The following is an 18654-nucleotide window of genomic DNA, read 5'->3' as shown; positions in this document are numbered from 1 at the left end:
GTTAGGTAAACAGGCGGTGTAGCTTGCTTCATGGGTGGGGTACGCTGCTGAGTAGCAGAAAATTCTACTAGGCCCAAAAGGATTTCCTGGGCTAGATGCAGTCAAAAAAAAAATAGTACTTAGGTAAACAGGCAGTGTAGCTAGCTTCACAGGCGGGCTACTTCGCTGACGTGCAGACTCTGCTACTAAGCCCAAAAAGATTTACTGGGTTAGATGCAGTAAAAATTTAGATACACAGGTGGTGTAGCTAGCTTCACAGGCGGGCTACTCTGCTGACGTGCAGACACTGCTACTAAGCCCAAAACGATTTCCTGGGTTAGATGCAGTAAAAATTTAGATACACAGGCGGTGCAGCTAGCTTCACAGGCGGGCTACTCAGATGACTATCAGACAATGCTACTAGCCCAAAAGGATTGGCTGAGCTAGATTACACCAAATGCTGTGACAAACACTTGCACAGCACTGGCACAGACCTGCCTGGCAAAAAGTGCTATGAACTGCTGTAACCTACCCTGAAAGGGGCTGATATTACAACTAGTCCCGACTCCCTAAACCTATCTCTCTGTAAATTCGCTCCCAAAAAAGACTCTTTGACTGTATAGCACCCACAGCAGCAGCGGTGCCATTTAACACTAAGCTGCAGCAGTGAGGAAATGGTGGCGACGGGGCAAATGGCTGGTTCTTATAGGGCAAGGACATGTGACATACACAGCCAATGACACATGCCCTTGCTTGTGTGCATCACATGCACATTGCTGTGTGTGTGTGTACTGCTGATAGGCTGAGAGACTGCACCGCCCCACTGTAAATGCGGGAAAGAAAAAAAAATGGAGATCGGCATTATTTCAGCACAGATCTATCCCCCGCCCACTATACACTGAAACAGTCTATTAACATTGATAAACAGTTTTAATGTGCAAATCAAGTTAGGCTTTTGGTGAACAAACAGTTATCGAACAGAAACTCGAACAGCCGAATTTTAAGCAAATTGTTAGAGTTCAACGAACGACTCGAACACCACCCAAAACAGCTCGAATTTGAAATTAGCGAACAGTTTGACTCGAACACCGCTCATCTCTACTCAGGAGACCATCTGCCACCTCATCAGGAGCATGACCAGGCATTGTAGGGAGACCATACAGGCACGTGGAGGCCACACACATTACTGAGCATCATTTCCTTGTCTTGAGGTATTTCCACTGAAGTTGGATCAGCCTGTAACTTAATTTTCCACTTTGATTTTGAGCATCATTCCAACTCCAGACCTCTGTGAGATATTAGTTGTGATTTACGTTGATCATTTTTAGGTTTTATTGTTCTCAACACATTCCACTATGGAATATTTCATTCAGTGATATCTAGGATGTGGGGTTTTAGTGTTCCCTTTATTTTTTTTTAGCAGTGTATGTGCGTGTCACTGACATCTATATATCTATGTATCCTATGTGTATACATCTATTCTATGCTAACCTGTCAGTGTGATTTTACTGTATGGTGTGTAAAAATCAGACAACACTCGCATGGTCAGAGTGCTGTGGGATTTTTTTCTTGCACCCAATGACTTCCATTGCGGGATGCAATCCAATTTCTGATAACAATCGCAGCATGCTGCAACTTTTTTCCAGTTCGATCGTGGTCGAACACACAATGCAGATGAACACACAATGATAGAATTATATTGGTCTGAATGATTTTTAATCGGATTGCATTCGTCTGATTTCATTGTAAGTGGGAATGAGCCCTTATTCTCATAATGGTGTGGTTGGCCACCAAGTAAAAATGAACGCAAGTTGCCACCTTCTAAGTTAGGTGGCAAATATAAAGCGCCTTATGACATAATTGACCATATAAATCTAGCAGCTATCAGATTACAACTGACTTTCAGAAAAAAAAAATGTTTTTTTTCATAAATTTCTATTGAAAAAGTTTCAGATTTTCATGTTTTTCCTCTCTGAGCTCAGCCTATGGTCAAAGTCATCAAAGAATTTTAGGCTCATTTTGTTGAGAAGACAGTGCAATATTCAGCACATTGATGTGGTTATGGCCTACAGGAAACCTTTTGGGATCTGGCAGATAAAATGAATGTTGTTAAATGAATCATTAACTTTAAAGTTGAATTTAAAAAGATAAAGGACCTATCACCAGGTCAAAGATGGCCAGTTAGTTACCTTAAATTTGGTTCCATAGATATGGGCCTTATATACTTAGGGCTAGCAAATACTTTTACATCTTGCTTATATTTACTGTATAATGTACATTTTCTAATAACTATTTTACTTTGTTCTAGATTCCACCTGAGGAATGGGAACATAATATTGTCATCCTACTCAACAATGATATTAAAGAAAAGAACACAAGCGAGGATAAAATAGCAAACAATGAATTAAAACCAGAAATTAACACAACTAGAGTCCATTTTAGCTTTTGCTTGAAAATAAGAGAACAATTTGACACATTTATTGATTTTTTCACAGTGAAAAATCCTGAAAACGTTGACTATTACTCCAGAGTGGCTTTTCCTCTGGTATTTTTAATTGTGAACGTATTCTACTGGTCTTACTACCTCTATATGTAAGGAAGCATCCATGTTAAGAAACATTTTACGGTAAAACTGTATGCATGTAAGGCTGGTTTCACACTTGCATTTTGATCTGCAGCGTTTTAAAAAAAAACGCAGTGGTGAAAAAACGCATGTAAACGCGTTTTTGCATGCAGAAAAAAAACGCGGCGTTTTGCCGCGTTTACATGCGTTTTTCCTGCGATTGCGTTTTTTAACCGCATGCTGAGAAGTGTGTGACAGCTGCCAATCATCAAAATCAACTAGAAAACCCACTATAAACAGAAATAGCTAGGGTTAGGGTTAGGATCCCTAGTAACCCTAGGGATCCTAACCCTAACCCTAGGGATCCTAACCTTAACCCTAGGGATCCTAACCCTAAGGCTTAGGGTTAGGATCCCTAGGGTTAGGATCACTAGGGTTACTAGGGATCCTAACCTTACGGTTAGGGTTAGGATCCCTAGTAACCCTAGGGTTAGGGTTTTCTTGTTTTTTCTTGTGTTTAGGGTTAGGGTTAGGGTTTTCTTGTTTTTTCTTGTGTTTTTCTATAAAAACGCATGCGTTTTTAACGCAAGCAAACGCATATGCTTAAAAATGCATGCGTTTACATAGACAGCAATAAAAAATTTTTGCCGCGAATAAACGTATGCGTTTTTTTGCGGCAAAAAAATGCCGCTAGAAATTACTACAGGTTGTATTTCTGCAACTGAACACATGCGTCAAAAAACGCATGTGTTGCCGAAAACGCGTCAAAACGCATGCTAAAAAACGCATGCGTTTTTTAATGTTAAGTATAGAAAAAAAAACGCATGTGTTTTTTAGCGCTAAAACGCTGCAGATCAAAACGCAAGTGTGAAACCAGCCTAAGACAGTATTGTGGCACTTGCAAAATAGTATACAAATTTCATTTATGTTAAATTGGCTATTAAATGTCGAATTGGTTCTCATTTTTATTGTGCAATAAGGCTTCATTATTGTATGTAAGAACATCAAGACAAATTCATGTACAGCACAATTAAAGAAAATGACCAAGCAAAAGATATTGAAATTTATACTTACCAGTAGTTGTTGTCTCTCCGGAAATGACTGTTTTGGTAAAGACATGTACCGTATTTCTCATGAAATAACAATTCTGGAACATTTTTACTTTGATCTCTATAGTTTGTTAATGCTACATTAGTTCTAAAAATTAATAGACAACTGGGTGTTTCCACTCCTGGTGGGTTGTGTCGCCGAACAGTTTGTTCAGCCAGTGTTTAAAAATGAACGGTAATGCCTGTTGTCGCAGGTCTCGACCTACTCTCTGATGAGTCCACTGTAGAGATGACGTCACAGCACCGGAGAGATAAGACACAATACACCAGGGCTGTATCTGAAGTATCTCTAGTCTTTAATAAGCTTACACACACTTTTTATGCATTGTTGTGTTGGAGGCGGATTCTCCATGTATTGGCTAAGCGTCGGAGTGTATTACTCCCTTGCCTCCCTACGGTTTCGCAAACACATTTTTACACAGTACATTATTCGTTATTTTACCAAGGACATTACCTGCTACAATTAGTTCTTAGGAATCAGCGATAACAGCACAATGAAGAATAGTGAATTATGTCTTGTTTTTCTGACCTCTAATAACACTTATATAAAATGGAGGCAAGCAAAATAAAATGGATCCTGCTCAGTTCCTTCTTGCACCACAAAACATCCAGTTTTTTTGTCATAGTAATAGACAACTTTTTTCAACGTGACAAAACAATCAGAATTCACTTCCTCTGTTGATCCTCAATTTGCTATATATCAACCACTCAACTTGAAGCAGGTTAATCTTTACCAATCTTTCAATCACACTGATAACCAAACAATCACTTACAAGTTTCCTTCTAAAACTAGGCACCATATTTCACCTTCAACTTCAACTTACAATATTTCTTTCTACTTCAAAACAATATTGTTGCTTTAAACAAAACACAGATCTCCCAGCACATACAGAGATACACTTAAAAACTATTTTGAACACTATATATGCAATAAGGACAATCGCAACTATATGCAATAAGCTTTGTAAAATCCCAGCTACCCAGCCCCCGATCCCCTTAAAACAATTGGCTGTCCGACAGTAGTGTTCCACAACTGAACATTGTTTGTAGCATTGTTGGTAAGTGTGTCAGAACAATCAGTCCAGGCAAGCAGTTCCTCAGGTGACACAGGGATAGCTAGGAAGGGGATACTTGTGGCTGACGTTGGTGAATGCGTACAGATCCAACAGTCTGATAAGGGCTGGGAATTTCTCAACAAGTCATCTATCAGTTTTCGGTGATGTTGCATAAACTTATTGTTCAAGGATGTTGGAGAATTTAGACTGTCCCATGCGATTACACATAATATCATGGAAATCGAAACCAGCCAAAACATTATGTTTCCTTTATCGATTGTCGAGTTCTTTAACTCGCTTGCAGTGTGATGCGTGGATCTAACTAGATTTTCCTTCGAGCTTGACAGCTGTAGCTGTGGTCAGGAGCACTTGATATGGTCCGTCAAATCTTGGTTCCAGGCTCTTCCGGACGTGCCGCTTTATCACTACCCAGTCTCCTGGCTCCAAGGGATGGTGTCCAGGATCCTTGTCTGGGTCTGGAAGAGAACTGAAGACAGTTAAATGCACTTTGGCAAGGTGTCCATGTAAGGCCTGCACAAAGCTAGTCAAATCCTGGTACTTGAGCTGCAACTGTTGTGGAAAGAAACATCCAAGATTGGGGCCCCTGCCAAACAGAATCTCATACAGTGACAGTCCTGTCTTCCTGTTTGGGATATATCTTACTGAAAACAAAGCTAGAGGAAGGCATTCTGTCCATGGTTTACCAGTCTCTGCCATTGCCTTCTGGATTTTAAGCTTAAGAGTTCCATTTAGTCTCTCCACTTTTCCACTACTCTGTGGATGGAGTATGCAATGCTTGACTTACCCCCAGTGCTGCCATTACCTCTGACATGATCTCTCCAGTAAAATGGGAACCCCGATCGCTTTCAATGACTTCAGGAACTCCATACCTGCATATGATCTCAGCCATCAGTTTCTTCGCCGTTGTCTTTGCCGTAGCTTTGGCAACTGGGTAGGCTTCTGGCCAACCTGAAAATAAATCAATGCAGACCAACACATACTCATACGTCCCTACCCTAGGCAACTTAATATAATCAATCTGCAGTCTCTGGAATGGGTAAAGGGGCCGGGGAGTGTGTTTGGATGGAGTTTTCACTGTCCTACCCTGATTATGTGTGGCACATATCATGCAGCTCTGTACCTGCCTTTCTGCGCAGGTGGAAAACCCGGGGGCAATCCATTGTTTCTGTAGGGTGTCACACGTGGCCGTCTTCGAGTGGTGCACATTCCCGTGCAGAACCTGTGCCATCATTGGATACAGTACCTGTGGTAGGCAGACCTTTTCACCCCTCCCCCATAGTCCAGTGACGGTATCAGAGCAGGCCCCTATCTTTTGCCACCTATTTTTCTCCTCCTTACTTGCCTGTTCTTGTAACCGGGCTAAGATGTCTTTTGACACAAGTGGAGATGGTGGGGTGTCTAGGTGATGTACTTTAGAGGCTACAGGAGTGCTTGCTGCTTTCTTGGCAGCCTGGTCTGCCAGTGCGTTACCCTTTGCCTGTCCATCAGTGCCTTTGGTATGTGCCTTTACCTTTATGATGCCTGCTTGGGTGGGAAGCTGTAGTGCATTCATAAGTTGCTGGACTGCCTCAGCATGTTTAATGGGGTGGCCATTTGCTGTCAGGAAAGCCCTGGCTCTCCAGATAGGCCCATAATTGTGTGCAATGCCAAAGGCATACCTGGAATCAGTGTAGATATTTACAGTCTTACCTTCTGCTAGTTTGCACGCTTCTGTGAGCGCCTTGAGCTCTGCTTCTTGTGCAGACATATGAGCTGGCATTGACTCTGCCTTGATTACCTCATGTTCTGAGACCACAGCATATCTGGTACAGAAGCGTCCTTGGTCATCTTGGTGACAGGATCCATCTACAAAAAGCTCAAAATCAGCATTAGGTATTGGCACACTAGAGACAGTAGGGAGACCAGCCGTTTCCTGAGACATCAATTCTAGACAATCATGTGGTTTGGAAACCTGATCTTGTTCCTCTGGATCCATTCTAGAAAGAAAAAGAGTGTCCTTTTTCATGTCACCTCCCCCTCCCCCATTTGGATCCATAGGAACTGGGAGAAGAGTAGCGGGGTTTAGGACAGTGCACCTTTTCAAAGTCACATTAGTAGGCATGAGAATAGCACACTGAAGACACAGCTGTCTGGCCATGGACAGGTGGCTAGGTTGTACTTGGTTAAGGATACTATGTACATCATGTGGGGTATGGACCATCAGTGGGTGATCCAAAACAGTCTCTGAAGACTTGTGTAGCAACAGCTGGACAGACAACACAGCCCAAACACAGGAGGAACTTCCTCTTGCCACTGTATCCAGGTGGCTGCTGTAATAAGCAACAGGTCTCTGTTTATCTCCATGAAGCTGAGTCAGCACACCCGTAGCATGTCCTGCATTTTCATGAAGAAAAAGGTTAAAAGGAAGGGCATAATTGGGGATGCCCAAAGCTGGAGAAGAAACAATGCATAATTTCAGAGAGTAAAAACAGTCAAGTGACTCTGGTGTAAGGGTACTGTCACACAGTACCATTTTGATCGCTACGACGGTACGATTCGTGACGTTCTAGCGATATCGTTACGATATCGCAGTGTCTGACACGCAGCAGCGATCAGGGATCCTGCTGAGAATCGTACGTCGTAGCAGATCGTGTGGAACTTTCTTTCGTCGCTTGATCACCCGCTGACATCGCTGGATCGTTGTGTGTGACAGCGATCCAGCGATGTGTTCGCTTGTAACCAGGGTAAACATCGGGTTACTAAGCGCAGGGCCGCGCTTAGTAACCCGATGTTTACCGTGGTTACCAGCGTAAACGTAAAAAAACAAACAGTACATACTTACATTCCGGTGTCAGTCCTCCAGCGTCTCAGCTTCTCTCCACTGTGTGAGCGTCTGCCAGCCGGAAAGCGAGCACAGCGGTGACGTCTGACGTCACCGCTGTGCTTGCCGGCTATGGCGCTTTTACACAGTGGAGAGAAGGAGAACGCCGGGGACAGACACCGGAATGTAAGTATGTACTGTTTGTTTTTTTTACGTTTACACTGGTAACCACGGTAAACATCGGGTTACTAAGCGCGGCCCTGCGCTTAGTTACCCGATGTTTACCCTGGTTACCGGGGACTTCGGCATCGCTCCAGCGCCGTGATTGCAACGTGTGACCGCAGTCTACGACGCTGGAGCGATATTCATACGATCGCTGCGACGTCACGGATCGTGCCGTCGTAGCGATCAAAATGGTACTGTGTGACAGTACCCTAAGGCAGAAGGGGACAGGTTGCATACGGTCATATAGAGGTTGCATTAAGATGGAGGCAGAACGAATCCATGGACGACAGTAGGAAGTTAGTCCTAGAAACACACGGAGGCCCTGCAAATTCCATGGTGGCTGCATGTTCATGATAGCCTGTTTTCGCTCAGGGGTGAAGTGCTTTTTCCCTGGAGAGAGACAATGTCCTAGAAACACAACAGTACTTAAGCAAAACTGTAATTTTTGTTTGGATACCTTGCACCCCTGTTGATGGAGAAAAAAAAAGTAAAGAGATTGTGGCCATTTTACACAGAGAACGAGAAGGAGCACACAGCAATAGGTCATCAACATACTGAATGAGAACTACTCCTTTAACATGCCAGCCTTGTGATACTGACAAACTAGGTGCAATGGAACACTGAAAAAGGCATTTGCTAAAGGTACCTTCACATTAAGCGACGCTGCAGGGATAGCGACAACGATGCCGATCGCTGCAGCGTCGCTGTTTGATCGCTGGAGAGCTGTCACACAGACCGCTCTCCAGCGACCAACGATGCCGAGGTCCCCGGGTAACCAGGGTAAACATCGGGTTACTAAGCGCAGGGCCGCGCTTAGTAACCCGATGTTTACCCTGGTTACCAGCGTAAAATGTAAAAGAACCAAACAGTACATACTTACATTCGCGTCACCCAGCGTCCGCTTCCTGCACTGACTGAGCGCCGGCCCTAACAGCAGAGCGGTGACGTCACCGCTGTGCTGTACTTTCACTTTCACTTTACGACGCTCAGTCAGTGTGGGAAGCGGACGCCGGGGGACGCGAAGGTGAGTATGTACTGTTTGTTTTTTTTACATTTTACACTGGTAACCAGGATAAACATCGGGTTACTAAGCGCGGCAATGCGCTTAGTAAACCGATGTTTACCCTGGTTACCAGTGTAAAACATCGCTGGTATCGTTGCTTTTGGTGTCAAACACGACGATACACGCCGGTCTGACGACCAAATAAAGTTCTGAACTTTGTTCAACGACCAGCGATATCACAGCAGGATCCTGATCGCTGCTGCGTGTCAAACTAAACGATATCGCTAGCCAGGACGCTGCAACGTCACGGATCGCTAGCGATATAGTTTAGTGTGAAGGTACCTTAAGTCAATCACTGAAAAACAAATACTGTTAACAGGTATGCGTGCCAACAAGGTGTGAGGGTTAGGAACCAAGGGAGCAAGCAGTTCTGTTGCGGCATTGACTGCTCTGAGGTCATGGACCATTCTATAATTCACCGGCTCCCCAGGCCTAACCTTCTTCTTTACTGGATACAGGGGAGTGTTGCAAACGGACTGTGTAGGCACAACAACCCCTGATTCCAGCAATTTTTGTAACTGTGCGTCTATTGCAGCCTCCTGAGCAGCACTCAGAGGGGTGGTGCTACCCCTGGTTTCAATTTGACTATTATGGGAGGAACTTTGAGTTTTCCCACATCAGTTTTGCCTTTTGCCCACAGATCAGTGGGGAGTTGATCCAGGGCAGGTGCAGTGGGCGGATCACTTTCTGCAGTACTTGCAGCTGCATCCAGGGCCATAATGTTGCAGAGGGTACTGGGTTTAAGTCGAGGGGTCATAGTCACTGTTCCGTCATCATGGTAAGTAATAACCGCCTGTAGTTTCCGTAAAACGTCAGCACCTAGCAAATTACATTGTCCCCTGGGGGCTACCATTAACTGAGTCAGAATGGTCTTCCCACAAATGGAGAGGTGAATGGGTTCTGTCAGTCCCAAGGTCTGGGTCGGCGCATTGAAAGGTATGGCCATGACAATGTCGGTGGTGTCACGGAAAGGTAATGGACAGTCTGAAAGCGTGATAACTGAGTTGTCAGCTCCTGTGTCAACCTGAAAGTCTGCTGTAGTTCCTCCTGGCAGGCTCACCTGTACTGTACAGTCGGGGGTGGGAGGTAGAGGGACTAGAGGACACAGTTGCAAGCTGCCAGTTACCTTTTCGGCGGTCTGGGGGGGTAGCAGGGGTGGGAACCTTATCTGGGTATGGGTTTGTTCGACAATCTTTCCTAAAATGTCCTGGTTTCTTTCATCCGTAACACAATCTAGGACCCATAGTGGGTCATCCACGTCCTCCACCTCTCTGTGAGGGTCCACTCCTCTGAAAGTGAACCTTAGTCTTTTGCTTCTGTGAGTCCAAACTGACTCCATGTGCAATCTTAGCAAGATCGCCTAGGGGGCAGGATTTCCAATCTGGTCTACTTGCCATCACCTTCTCTCTCACATACTTATCAATCCCTTGCATATATGCATGACTTAACAAACGTGTCGCAGTTCTATCATCTTCACCATAACCCATATCAGACCACCGTTGTTGCAACCTGTAGAAATAATCAATGGGGAGCTCCTTCGGGTCCTGTATACAGTCTTCTAAATGCACCAATACTTCCTCCTGTCTAATCTTACAGGCTTTTTCTAGTGCCTCAACAAAGTCAGACCCTGACCTGGCATTGTTAGGTTCTACGTCTTGGGGACCATTTCCCCCTGGGTACATTTTAAATGGCTCAGCTGTCGGGTGGAAGGTGCTTCCCCCAGGGCTGAACGCACTAACTGTTGCATGTCCTGTCTGGTTGCCTGGTAAGTGTGCTGTATCACCCCACACTGTCTGGCAAAAGTCATAGGTCGTTGGTTAATGTCTGGCAGTTAGGCAGTCAAAGACATCTGTTCTGTGCGAGACCATGGCTGATACCTACTAGCAACATGGTAAGTCGGAGGTCCACTGTCAGTTGCACCGTGTGGGTTTTCATAAAGTCATGCCATTTACCTGAATCTAATTCCCCTGAGGGGTGGAAGCCTCCTGCCTTCAAGAACACACTAACCTGCTTCTGGGATTCCTTCCCTTCTGGACTATTCTCCGGACTAATTCTCTAGCACTATGGAACCCTGTACTTAGTTCCCAATTCTATTGCTAGTATACGTGCAGGCTGAAAACTTATCAGACGGACCTTTCCTCCTCACCTAGAGTAGGCTATGTCCTCCTACGATACATGCAGGCTGAAAACTATCAGACAGACCTTTCCTCCTCACCTAGAGTAGGCTATGTCATCCTGCGTTAGTCCTATACATGCAGGCTGAAAACTATCAGACGGACCTTTCCTCCTCACCTAGAGTAGGCTATGTCCTCCTGCCTTAGTCCTAAACCTAAACTATAGGTTTACTGTGCTTACAGGTTACTATATTAGCTTGCTTCCAAGATTTATAACACAGGTATATGAACAGACAAACAACAAACACTCCACAAGCACAACATACAAAGAGTCAATCATTTTAGTCTAGCAGTGGAGTCATCAGTAACCACACAATGAGGGTCAATATCTGGGTTCAAGGGTACCTGAGCCGGGCAAGCCCGTGATCTTACCTGGTCCCGGTCGACTAGAAGCAGGGGAAAACCCGTCCACAAGTGGAATGACGTAGGCAGAATATAATCAGTATTCTCACCCCAGCGCTGTGTGATGCCACTAGTCCCGGGAAGTCCCCTGGTCCATTACTGGAGTCGGCCGGGTCTCAGATGAAGCACTCAGGTCCCTGTTCGGGCAGCCAGAATTATTGTCGCAGGTCTCGACCTACTTTCTGATGAGTCCACTGTAGAGATGACGTCACGGCAGCGGAGAGATAAGACACAATACACCAGGGCTGTATCTGAAGTATCTCTAGTCTTTAATAAGCTTACACACACATTTTATGCATTGTTGTGTTGGAGGCGGATTCTCCATGTATTGGCTAAGCGTCGGAGTGTATTACTCCCTTGCCTCCCTACGGTTTCGCAAACACATTTTTACACAGTACATTATTCGTTATTTTACCAAGGACATTCCCTGCTACAATTAGTTCTTAGGAATCAGCGATAACAGCACAATGAGGAATAGTGAATTATGTCTTGTTTTTCTGACCTCTAATAACACTTATATAAAATGGAGGCAAGCAAAATAAAATGGATCCTGCTCTAACATGCCTAGTTGTTAATTAAAAAACAAATACAATAATATATATATATATATATATATATATATATATATATATATATATATATATATATATATATATATATATATATATATAAATTGGAAACAGCACAATGCTCACCAATGGGTGCCAGGCCTCCTGGGCAAGACGGTCCACTCATCCACCCAAATAATATGCCAGATAAAAAATGAAGGCAGCACTCCAATTCTTTTAAAAGTGAAGAAAACTTGTGAAGTTTATTTCAGCCCCACATCTCTATACGACGTTTCGGCTCACACTGAGCCTTTCTCAAGCCTGTGAGCCGAAACGTCGTATAGAGATGTGGGGCTGAAATAAACTTCACAAGTTTTCTTCACTTTTAAAAGAATTGGAGTGCTGCCTTCATTTTTTATCTGGTATATATATATATATATATATATATATATATATATATATATATATATATATATATATATATATATATATATATATATATATACACACACATACATACATACATACATATATATATATATATATATACATACATACATACATATATATCCACAAAAATGGAAGCAGCACACCATGGTAGAGTCAATCCGCGTGCAGTTCAGTTGCCCATATGGCGACTTTCGGTCCAAACAAAAGTGTGGACTTTTTTCATGCAATACAAAGGTGCAAGTGCATAGTATTTAAAGTAGCTGAATTATTTAGGCATTTTAAAAAATTATTAAATATATATACTATACCACATTATTTTACGTACTGCAAAGGCAAAGTGATAAAGTGCATTAACTATGTGATGTGCTAAAGTCTCTCCATGTGGCTAAGCAGTACTGTACAGCCATGTGGGGTATTGCCAAGTTCAGCTGAAATTGCGTGACAAATTTCAGTGCCACTTATACCCATTTGCCCTTGTGGATATATAAAATCTGGGGCTAAAAATTTTGTGTGGTAAAAATGTAAATTATTTTTTATTCACCGCTCAATGGTATAATATTTTGTGACACACATATGGTGTCAATATGATCACTGCACACTTAGATGAATTGAGAGGTGTAGTTTGTAAAATGTCACTTACGGGGCGGGTTGGGGGTTATGTTGTTCTGGGAAGTCTGGTGCTCTCCCAGTGTGACATAGCACCCGCAAACCAATCCAGCAAAACCTGCACTGCAATATGGCGCTCCTTCCCTTCTGATCTTTGCACTGTACCTCAAAAGTAGATTTCGACCACTTGGTGTACTCAGGAGAAATTGAGTAGTAAATTGTGCTGTTTTCTCCTATTATCCCCTTTGAAAAGTACAATATTGGAGCCAAAGCAACATTTTAGTGAAAAAATTGTAATATTTAATTTACTCAGCCTAAATGTTATACAATTCTGTGAATCACCTGATTGTTAAAAACACTCATTACTTTCCCCTAGATTAATTAGAGAGTTTTTTTTCAAAATGTGGGGGTTTGTGTCATTTTGGCATGTCAGGGGCTCTTCAAATTTGACATGGCAACCCATTGGCGTACCGTCCGAGCAGTGCCATGCGCCCATACAGTGGTTTTGTACCACATGGCATATCTGTGTACGCAAGAGAAATTTCAGAACAATTTGTATGGTCCATTTTCTCCTATTATCCTTTGGAAAATAAAATTGGGACTAAAGCAACATTTCTTAGGAAAAATTACTTTTTTATTTTCATGGCTCAACTTTATAAAATTCTGTGAAGTGCTACCGGGTTCAAGGTGCTAACCACATATTAGATAATTTACTTGAGGGGTATAGTTTCAAAAATGGGGTCATTTGTGGGGGGGAAATTATTGTTCAGGCACATCAGGGGCTCTGTCTGCAAATGCAACATGGCGTCTGCTATCTATTCCAGCCAATTTTGCACTACAAAAGTCAAATGGTTCTCCTCCTCTTTCAAGCTCCGCCATATGTCAAAAAAGCATTTTTCCATAATGTACGGGGTATCTAGGTAATCAGGAGAAATTGGACAAGACATTTTATGGTCCATTTTCCACTGCTAACCCTTGTGAATGCGAAAAATTAAGGGTTAAATTAAAATTTTTGTGGGAAAAAGTAACATTTAAATTTTTTCCTTCCATCCTGCTTTACTTTGTGAAGCACCTGAAGGGTTAATATAAACTTCTCGAATGAGGTTTTGAGAACTTTGAGGGCTACAGTTTGTAGGATGGTGTCACTTTTGGGTATTTTTTGCCATATAGGCCCTTTACAGTCACTTCAAATGTGATGTGGTCCCTACAAAAATTGGTTTTGGAACTTTTGTTGGAAAAATGATAAATCACTGGTCAACTTTTAACCATTCTAACTGAAATAAAGGTTTAAAAAATGATGCTGATGTAAAGTAGACATGTGGGAAATGTTAACTATTGTGTGTGTAATAACTCAGGATTAAGGGCTTACAAATTAGAAGTTTGAAAATTGCGAAATTTTCACTAAAATTATGATATTTTCACAAATAAAACTCAATATATGGATCTAAATTTACCACTATCATAGAGGACAATATGTCACGACAAAAACAATCAGAATCAGTGGGATCCATTGAGGCGTTCCAGGGTTATTACCTCAAAAAGTGACAATGGTCAGAATTGAAAAAAATTGGCCTGGTCAGGAAGGTGAAAACAGGCTGTGGTGTGAAAGGGTTAAAATATATATCTCGGCATACATTTTTTGATGTGCACCTTATTTACTATGTGGGCTTTATGCTATCGCAGATATCCTCTTCAGATGTGACTATGGCCAGCAATTATATTTTTCTATACAATTATACTTTACAGCTTCCCTTTGCACATGTCACTTATGTTTGATTTTGTCAGTTTTTATTCAATATTTGGGCTCACTTGTCTCCTACATTGCCACTGCACATCTACTTTCAATTAAGTTTTTTACCATGACCACTTTTCGGATTTTCTTTTTGGTTTCGTACATTTACACAGATTGATCCAAGTACCTTTATCCAGCAGACGCGTTCCACACTAATTTACTATGCATTGACCGACATTATACACATGTATACACATTATCTGCTTGTTCCTTTCGCATTAGATCAGCGAATTGCACACATGGAGGCACGTCAGCTCCTGCTCAAAGCCACAGTACCTGGGTGACCCAGTGGCCATTCTTAAGGCCTAGGGTCACCATGGAGACCATCAGCAATAGCATTGTGCCAATCTGAGCAGAGAGGGAACTCCCTCCCTATGCTATACCAATCAATGTTGGCACTATTGACAGCGCTGTCAGAGGGGTTAGACTCGTGATCGGCACTTGCACTGATCAAGGGTGTTTCTGCAGGGTGTCATAGAGCTATAACATAACTGACATCCGCTGATGATCCTGCTGGCTCTGCCAGTCAGCCAACACGATCGTCCCGCCGTACATGTATGGCAGTTTGCAGGAAAGCACTACATTTATGGCAGATGCTGTGAAGAGTTGAGGACAAATCAGAACATGCCTACATCCTCTAGTTCGGATAAGAAGACATTAGCTGCATTCACTGCAAACTGTAAAATGATAATTACAGTCAAAAATTTGTGTACGTTTTTTCAACTTGAAGTATATTTTGAAGGTCAGCTTGTCAAACACAATTTCAAGTATTTATGGCATAACCCTTGATAGAAGCCTAACCTTCAAATCTCTCTTGGATAAGACGGCACAGAAACTGAAAGCACGCAATATTATTCAGAAACTCTGAGGAGCCTCTTGGGGTTCTTCAACATCTGTCTTGAGAATGTCTGCCCTTGCCTTGGTGTTTTCTGCCGCAGAATATTGTGCTCCAGTATGGTTGAATAGTAGTCATGTGAATGCTATCGACACTCAACTGAACAACTCTATGCGCATAATATCTGGCGCCATCAGACTTACGCCTGTCCACTGGTTACCTGTCTTGAGCCATATCGCACATGCAAACCTGAGAAGACAAAAGTTCCTACTTAAATACACCAAAGTAGTGAATAATGAAAATCTCCCAATACATCAAAATATCCAAGATGTTCAAATACAGCGACTGAAATCAAGACATCCACCCATCCAAACTGCTATTACTTTGTATGAACAGGATTTTAATTTAGAAGAGAAATGGCGAGAACTTTGGATCAGTGCAGTAAGCGTGAGCTTCAAACGTTTCCTCACTTACAAAATCCACCACCAGGCTTTAACCTACCAAGGAAAACCTGGCTTACTTTGAATCATATCAGAACAAACTTTGGTGTCTGTGCAGATCTTATGCCCAAGTGGGGAAAATCTGACTCTCCTGCCTGTGACTGTGGAGCTGACCATCAAACAATTCAGCACAGTGTTGAGGAATGTCCCCTCAGATCTTACACGGTGACCAGAATGATTTCTACACCGGAAATTACAATGTTATTGTATACATAGAAACTCTCGATATTCAACTCTGATCTCCGTTCATTTTCAATCACTGTTTATTGTTCGCTATTCATTCTTATATGATGTTAAAATATATGTTCATAAGATTATATAAAAAACGCTGCACTTATGGCCAAGAAGGAGGTTGTGTTTTATTCCAGATGAAGGATTTTGCTCCGCTCTCAAATGTTTAGATTAACAAAACTTATCTTTGGTCAACACCATTGAATATCTTCTTGACCAGCAGTACAACAAGCTTTATTCTAGCATACACAGCAGGAGCAGCTGGTATTTATATCTCTATAAAGGTTACCCCTGAGGAAGCCACGCTGTGTGGCGATACGCGTGGGGTTTCTTTCCCCCCACACTATCATGTGACTGGGTGACCTTTATCCAAATATTTCAACCAACAGCTCTTACACAGGCTTATTTACCTGCTCTCTTTCGTATCCTTCCATTTTGGATTCTGTATCCCTTACCTCCAGGATATCCCCACATCTACCTCTACTCTCCCTGTTTTCTTAAAGGAATATCTTTTTGTTTCAGGGGCTTAATGGTTAAGGATAAACTGTATTTTATAGACTGATTTTCTATAGTGGGCAATATTTTAGCACACCCTGATGCACATAGTGGAGGAGTTTGGTGGGTCCTTATATGGCCCCCCCCCCCCCGTTGTTAATCACCCTTAGCAGGTCTGGCTTTTTAATTGTTTTTAAATGCATTTGTCCTGCTTGTAATTTTAAACTTTAATAAACTTCATTTAAGTTTATTAATGGTGATCCTGGCCTCCCACACTTTTTTCCCTCCATCTGTCTAAAAGTTGTGCCTGACCTAGCCAAGTGAGCAATACCATACTATGTACATACTATGTACATAGCCAAGGTTATACCCATTGAATGCTTTTTAGCTATACTACAACTATATACAGGTCCTTCTCAAAAAATTAGCATATAGTGTTAAATTTCATTATTTACCATAATGTAATGATTACAATTAAACTTTCATATATTATAGATTCATTATCCACCAACTGAAATTTGTCAGGTCTTTTATTGTTATAATACTGATGATTTTGGCCTACAACTCCTGATAACCCAAAAAACCTGTCTCAATAAATTAGCATATCAAGAAAAGGTTCTCTAAACGACCTATTACCCTAATCTTCTGAATCAACTAATTAACTCTAAACACATGCAAAAGATACCTGAGGCTTTTAAAAACTCCCTGCCTGGTTCATTACTCAAAACCCCCATCATGGGTAAGACTAGCGACCTGACAGATGTCAAGAAGGCCATCATTGACACCCTCAAGCAAGAGGGTAAGACCCAGAAAGAAATTTCTCAACAAATAGGCTGTTCCCAGAGTGCTGTATCAAGGCACCTCAATGGTAAGTCTGTTGGAAGGAAACAATGTGGCAGAAAACGCTGTACAACGAGAAGAGGTGACCGGACCCTGAGGAAGATTGTGGAGAAGGACCGATTCCAGACCTTGGGGAACCTGAGGAAGCAGTGGACTGAGTCTGGTGTGCAGGAAATGGGCTACAGGTGCCGCATTCCCCAGGTAAAGCCACTTTTGAACCATAAACAGCGGCAGAAGCGCCTGACCTGGGCTACAGAGAAGCAGCACTGGACTGTTGCTAAGTGGTCCCAAGTACTTTTTTCTGATGAAAGCAAATTTTGCATGTCATTCGGAAATCAAGGTGCCAGAGTCTGGAGGAAGACTGGGGAGAAGGAAATGCCAAAATGCCTGAAGTCCAGTGTCAAGTACCCACAGTCAGTGATGGTGTGGGGTGCCATGTCAGCTGCTGGTGTTGTTCCACTGTGTTTCATCAAGGGCAGGGTCAATGCAGCTAGCTATCAGGAGATTTTGGAGCACTTCATGCTTCCATCGGCTGAAATGCTTTATGGAGATGAAGATTTCATTTTTCAGCACGACCTGGCACCTGCTCACAGTGCCAAAACCACTGGTAAATGGTTTACTGACCATGGTATTACTGTGCTCAATTGGCCTGCCAACTCTCCTGACCTGAACCCCATAGAGAATCTGTGGGATATTGTGAAGAGAAAGTTGAGAGACGCAAGACCCAACACTCTGGATGAGCTTAAGGCCGCTATTGAAGCATCCTGGGCCTCCATAACATCTCAGCAGTGTCACAGGCTGATTGCCTCCATGCCACGCCGCATTGAAGCAGTCATTTCTGCCAAAGGATTCCCGACCAAGTATTGAGTGCATAACTGAACATTATTATTTGATGGTTTTTTTGTTTGTTATTAAAAAACACTTTTATTTGATTGGACGGGTGAAATATGCTAATTTATTGAGACA

General features: G+C 42.5%; 2 protein-coding genes across 3 annotated transcripts in view; one reads left to right on the top strand and one right to left on the bottom strand.

The window, feature by feature from the left end:
* The window catches only part of LOC143783292 (gamma-aminobutyric acid receptor subunit pi-like), a 169331-nt gene extending 166289 nt beyond the window's left edge, over nt 1-3042 (top strand). Inside the window, exon 9 of the mRNA XM_077271701.1 lies at nt 2288-3042. Coding sequence (XP_077127816.1) covers nt 2288-2575 — 288 coding nt within the window. The 3' untranslated portion in view covers nt 2576-3042. The remainder of the gene's footprint in view (nt 1-2287) is intronic.
* An 882-nt stretch (nt 3043-3924) lies between these two features.
* Nucleotides 3925-18654, bottom strand: part of ELAVL1 (ELAV like RNA binding protein 1) — a 153127-nt gene continuing 138397 nt past the window's right edge. For both annotated transcript variants that reach the window (XM_077271715.1, XM_077271719.1), the window contains exon 6: nt 3925-5193. In XM_077271715.1, coding sequence (XP_077127830.1) covers nt 5025-5193 — 169 coding nt within the window. In that variant the 3' untranslated portion in view covers nt 3925-5024. The remainder of the gene's footprint in view (nt 5194-18654) is intronic.

This window comes from Ranitomeya variabilis, chromosome 1 (assembly GCF_051348905.1).
Source record: "Ranitomeya variabilis isolate aRanVar5 chromosome 1, aRanVar5.hap1, whole genome shotgun sequence".
Taxonomy (NCBI): Eukaryota; Metazoa; Chordata; class Amphibia; order Anura; family Dendrobatidae; genus Ranitomeya; species Ranitomeya variabilis.
This window is presented reverse-complemented; position numbering and strand designations above follow the sequence as displayed.